Raw genomic sequence first — 6,259 nt, 5'->3', positions numbered from 1 at the left:
AAAAGCTTTCTTTCATGCCTACATCTTTATCTTTCTGCCTCTTCAGTTTTCTGCCTCTCCATCTTTAGCTCCCTGTCATCAGATGACAACACAACTCACATGAAAACAATCGCGCTCCCGCGCATGCTCGAGGGGGCGCGCAGGAGCGCCACTGTGGACACAGAGTGGAGCGGGTCTCCTCTCTGCTGTGAGATTGACAGCTGTCAGTGATGGGGAAGTGGGCGGGGCTTACGGCACGCTGCAGAATGAGTGCTTTCTCACATTTAGCCGCCAAAGTCAGTAGATTTGTCGCTAGTCGTTTTAAATAAAATGCTAGAGGGATCTGTAAACTCGCTACATATAGCATTAAAGTGACAAAAAGGCTGTGTGCATGTGTGTTTTTTGCGTGAGAAATACAAAGTGTGGCGTGTGAGCGTGTGCACTTCACAAAATGCATGTGTCTCTCGCAGGGCCGTAGCTACCATTAGGGACACAGAGGTCCGGATCTCAGTATTTTTCTGCTGTGTATATTATAAAAAAATTAATCACAATGTTTTTGAACGGCGTGGTTCTCTGCGTAGCTCCACCAGCTTCCTGTAGGAGGCGCTGCAACTGTGTGCAGCTGCAGCCAAACTCAATGTCTACGAAGAAGAGTGCAGCTTTGCTACCTTACTGCTAAAATAAAGACCAGAAAAAGAAGAGCGCCAATTACGGTGAAACACAACCGAGATAACTTGCTGAAAATATTCTCCTTCGATTCCACAAAGCTGAAGTTGGTTTCCGATTGCAGCTTCTGATTGGGAAAATGGCTAAAGGGCGATTCCACCTAATTTTTCACTACCTTCAGCATCTTTAATCTACTCTAGTTAAAAAACTACAACACCTAGACACTTCAAACCTGGACCAGATTATTCTGCACCGATTGCAGAACATTTAAAACAAAGTGTGTGATCTGTGAAACCTTCATCTGATTTGTGAAACCTCAATAGAGTTTGACTTCAGCATTTTTTTTGCACTCGAACCACACTATTGCTGGTCCAGCTCCAAAACTACAAAACCTCACTGGTATTTGATAAAAAGATTAAATCTATGCTAAAATCTTGTGTTTTAAATCAACATTAATAAAAACTAATTCATGTCATTTCAGTGAGTCATCATGGTTGTGCCCTTAGACCTCTGTTGCTTCAGATGACATCGCGCCCCATGAATTTACAAACACACGCAAATACATGTCATATACACATTGTCACTTGTTTTAAAAAAATGCTTCTATTTTAATTAAGTTTTGGTCTTCATTGTAACTGATGTGCAGGGGGATAATGAGTGGTTCACCTCAGTATTTTTTAAAGTCTGGCTACGGCCGTGGTCTCACGGTCAATGCATGTGACTTGAGAGCCCTGTGCTGCATGTGGCTGCTGCTGAAGCACAGCTATAGGCTGCCAGGCAAGGCCAGGGCCAAATGCGGGACTTTTGGCTGTCCCGCACAGGGTGATGCGGGACAATGGACAGGGTGGGAGGGGAGGCTAATGTAAGATCTAAAGGCAGTTCTTACACAGAAAAAAATGAGTGCCACTCTCTCTCTCCTCAGTTCCAGAACACGGGGGACTCTTTAATTGTCACATCTCATCGTCATCACAAAATCCACAAGAATCCCGAAGTATCTTTGAAACTGGGCGTATTTAAACAGATGAAATGCACTGGTGTCTATTACATACTTCTGACCAGTTTGTGATTGGTCAGAAGTTTACGTAACTCCTACGACACGGAGTCTGGCTCAACCCATGGCTCAGTGTGTTCCCTGTGTTCCAGGAAACATCTTGTTATCACCACCACTGTTCCATGAAGTTCTGGCAAAAACAACCAAACACTCTTGACATTTGAACAGAGCTCCTTTTCCATATTTGGTGAACTCTGCAGTCTGCAGCTGCCTCTAAGTTAGAGAATATAATCCTCTTCCACACTAAATGCGGGACAGTTGGCAAGTATGAGTCTCACCTGCTGAAGCTTAAATAATTTTAAGACTTTTGCTCATTTTTGTTTTCTCAAATTAATTTTCAAAAACTTACATATTTAGCCCCAGAACAAATTTCAAGGTACATCCAAAGATATTATAATAGAGTAACCATGAGGATAGTAAATAGAGACTGTAAAATATGACGTTTAAGAACTACATTTAAACAGTCTGTGACTTCCAGGAGCTGTGGCCTGAAGGTCATTGGGGCCTGTTGCTGCAGCAACCAAAGAAGGCCATCAAACTGAAGAAGAAGGCTTTTATGCTTAGCTATCACAGAGGACACCTGAAGCAGCTGACAGTTACAGGGTGGTCAGAAGGACTGCAGCTTCTTTGGTTGTAGATGAAAAAAAGGGTGTGGGAGGAATTTGGAGAGGCTATGGAAAATATCGAGGAGGCTCTGGCAAATCGTTCAGTGACTGTGTCGGAACGGTTGGAGAAGGAGGCGAACCCAGAGTGCAGACTCGTGTTTTAGGAAGATTTAATTTAATAAAGTAAAGCAAACAAAAACAAAAGGGCTGACGTGGCAGCAAAATAAGAAAACAGATCTAAACATAAGGTAACAGGGCATGGAGCAAAGGGTGACGACACAGAACCAAGAGCGGGGAAACAGAACACAATGATCCAGCAGAGTAGTGAGGTAAGTGACCAAGTTTTAAGCCTGGAGGCTGACGAGGAAATTGGACACAGGTGGTTGACAACAATTGACTGCAGGTGGAGGTGGGCATGACAGGAGACCAGGAGTAGCAACTGGGGAGGAGTAAATGGTAGCAATAAACAGGAACAGGGAGAAACTAAACTGAAACGACAACTCAACAAAAACAACAAATCTGAACATAAAAACTCAAATCCTGACACTCAGAAAGGAAAGGCTGTACTTGGTTTGGGTGGAGAACTGTTGACCCAGACTGGGGCTATTATCAGAAGGAAGTAGAAGCTTTTCGGGGATCTCCTTAATGCGGCCACCATGTCCACTTTTGATGAGGCAGAGTCTAAAAAGTTGGTAAGTCCATTACCATGGCAGAAGTCCCCTAGGTAGTTAAAACACTTCTTGGATGAAGGGTACCAGGGTGGACAAGATTTTCCCTGAGATGTTAAAGGCTCTGGACATGTGGAGCTGTCAGGGTTAACACGTCTCTTCAGTGTCACATGGAGAATTGGGACAACACCTGCAGATTGGCAGGCAGGGGTTGTGGTTCACAATTTTAAAATGGGGAACCAGAGAGTGTGTTCCAGTTCTTAAGGAATCACATTTCTCAGCCTTCCTGGGAAAGTTTACTCCAGGGTGTTGGAAGGGAAGCTCGAATCAATTGTCGAACCTCAAATTTAGGAGGAGCAGTGTGGCTTTCGTCCTGGTCATGCAAGTCAAGTCAAATTTATTTATACAACACTTTTCAGCAACAAGGCGGTTCAAAGTGCTTTACAAATTGAAAACACAAAAATACAGAGTCATTGTGGTAACACACAACAGAATAATATACTAAACTAAACTTATCTAAAACATGAGCTAAAATAATCTAAATGAAATCATGAAAACACACACAACAATATAAAAAGCTAAACTAAACATATCTAAAACATGAGCGAAGGTAATCTAAATAAGACACAAAAGTACAGAGTAAAACGTATCTAAAACAAGCCATACTAAGTCATACTAAAGATAAACTGAGGAAACCCAAACTAAGATATAATAAACTGATAGTAAGCTAACATAAACTAAACTAGGATTTAAAAACCTCAGCTGAACAGATCAGAAATATGCTAAGATAGACTAAACTGAACTAAAGGTACCAAAGGCCAACTAAGGTGACTGAAGGCTTAAAGGAAAAAAAAACTAAATTTATCTAAAACTAAACTAAAATATAAAATAAGTTTAGCCAAGCAAACTAAAATAAGTTTAAACAAGCAAAGGCAGGACAAAATTGACTAAAATAAACTGAGTAAAATAAAACTAAGATATAATAAGCTAACATAAACTAAACTACGATTTAAGAACTTCCGCTGAACAGACTAATATAAACTTTACCTTTTCTGAAGTTAATTCAACTAAAGTTTCAGCCAATTCAGCTATGCTAATAAAGGGGGAAAAAAGTAAAGGAGGGAGCTACATAGACATATGGGAGAGGGTGCCAGCGAAGACATTGAGATTAAGGTGGAGGAATGCCCACGGATACTGTTCCTGATGCCTCTCAAGTCCTGATAGTGATGGAAAGTTTTATCAACCGGCCTTGGGACCTAACTGGGACAGATCCACAAGTGTCCTGGGGGAGTCAGGCCGACACAGTAATTTCAAGCAGGCCTTAAGAGTCTCCCTGGGACATCTCACTGGTACATCTCAGCAGCAAATCCAAACCACCAAATTAATGTTGTCCTCCAAGCTGGGCCAAGTCAGTAACTTCTCCAAGGTTGATTCCATTCGGCCAGCGAGTTCTAAGGTCCACAGCTGGCCCGCGATTCACAAGTCATGTCCAGTATGCGCCTATGTTCACAAAGCAACTAAGTCTGAGCATTCACAGCTCGGCAGATTCCTTCACACAAGCCTGGTAGCCTTGACATGGCCTGAACAGCTGCCTGGGTCATCTGAATTTCAGGATACACCAGAAAACCACCAATCCCAACAAGCATAAATCCTGTTATCAAAAATCTAATTATGTGCACGTCTTTATTATCCTTGACTGACATTATAGATAAACACACAATATTTCACTTTCTCCAGGAATCCATCGTGTATCCAGCTGGAAATGTCCCATCAGGGCAAGAGGGCTCTCCTGTGCCCAGGCTTCTCATCGAGATGATTTGATCTATTGCGTTGAAAGACCAGCTGACCAGATCTGTAACAATTTAATTTGGAAATTATGCAAAGAGAGACACCAAAGAAAGAAAGACAATCAAAAATAAGGACAGATGGGGAGTGGTGGGATGGGGGTTGGGTGGGGGTGGAGGGTTAGACTCCATCAGGGCTGTCACTTGTCTTTGATCCAGTTTGGGGTGTTCATGGACATGATCTCAAGGCACAGTCATGGAGAGGAGGGTGTTTGATTTAGAACCTCAGGGTCTCATCTCTGCTTTTATGTTTATGATGTGGTTTTGTTGGTATCTTCAGGCAATGACCTTCAGTGTAGACTGGAATGGTATGCAGTCAAGTGTGAAGTAGCTGGGATGAGAGTCAGCTTCACTAAGTCTGAGGCCATGGTTCTCAAACAGAAAAAAGCTGAATGCTCTCTCTGGGTTGCGAGTGAGCCTCTGCCTCAAGTATCTGGCAGTCTTGTTCACAAGTGATGGTAAGCTGGACCTGGAGATAGATCAATGGATCGGGCCTCACTCGCAGTAATGAAGGTGTTGCTCTGGTCTGTTGTGGTGAAGAAAGAGGTGAGTTGAAAGGCAAACCTCTTGATTTACCAGTCTGTCCATGCTTTAACCTTTACCTATGGTTATGAGGTATAGATCATGATCGAAAGCACCTGAAAGGAGCTCCTTTGCAAGATTGCTATCTCAGCCTTAGAGATAGGGTGAGGAGCTCTTTGGAGTCATTTGAGGTGGTTCAGTCATCTGATTAGGTTACCTCATAGACTCCTCCCTTTGGAAGTTTTCCCAGCATGTCCCACTGGTAGGAGACCCCAGGGCAGACCCAGAACTTGCTGGAGGAATTATATATCCTCTCTGGCCATGGAACACCTTGGAATCCCCCAGGAGGAGCTTGAGAATGTTGCTGGGGAAAGGAAGGTCTGGGTTTCCCTTCTGGACCTGTTGCCCCTGCTACCCGACCACTGATAAGCTGTAAAAGATGGATGGCTGGATGAATGTTGTTGTCTGATTAATTTTTTTGTTCATACCGTGTTCAAAGTAAATAAAACTAAAGCAGAATTATTACTTATAAATCAAATTAAATACCCAGGTAAACTCCTAGTTGTAAGGCAACAAAATAAAAAGAATACCAAAGTTGTGAACACTCTTGCAGCCCACTGTATAACGATTTTTGTGATTGTCTTCTACAGCGGATCTGTCGCAGGCTCCTAGCAGTGTATAATCTTCCCAGCTGGGGTCGCTGTGAGCTGGCTCTGTCCTTACTAATGGAGCACAGTGCACCATATTCACTAGAAGATGTGGTCCAGGCTGTACGAGAATCCCATGATAGGGAGTTTATAAAAAGAGTTCTTGCCAAAGAATGCCCTATCTGCCTATGCGTTTTCCCCCACAGCAAGGTATATAGACATACGGAGCTTTGTATCTATAAATGTGCTGCATATTTAAACGATTTCCAAGGGAATC

General features: G+C 42.8%; 1 protein-coding gene across 3 annotated transcripts in view; it reads left to right on the top strand.

Annotated features, from left to right (window-relative positions):
- Nucleotides 1-6,259, top strand: part of LOC108250420 (E3 ubiquitin-protein ligase RNF31) — an 82,459-nt gene that overhangs the window by 53,348 nt on the left and 22,852 nt on the right. For all 3 annotated transcript variants that reach the window (XR_005234589.1, XM_037982056.1, XM_037982055.1), the window contains exon 14: nucleotides 5,986-6,192. Coding sequence is in view for 2 of the 3 variants with exons in the window: in XM_037982056.1 (XP_037837984.1) it covers nucleotides 5,986-6,192 (207 nt within the window). In the remaining variant the exon portion in view is untranslated. The remainder of the gene's footprint in view (nucleotides 1-5,985; nucleotides 6,193-6,259) is intronic.

The sequence above is a fragment of the Kryptolebias marmoratus genome, linkage group LG20 (genome assembly GCF_001649575.2).
Source record: "Kryptolebias marmoratus isolate JLee-2015 linkage group LG20, ASM164957v2, whole genome shotgun sequence".
NCBI classification, from domain to species: Eukaryota; Metazoa; Chordata; class Actinopteri; order Cyprinodontiformes; family Rivulidae; genus Kryptolebias; species Kryptolebias marmoratus.
Note: the sequence above shows the minus strand (reverse complement) of the source record. Positions and strands in the feature narration are given on the sequence as shown.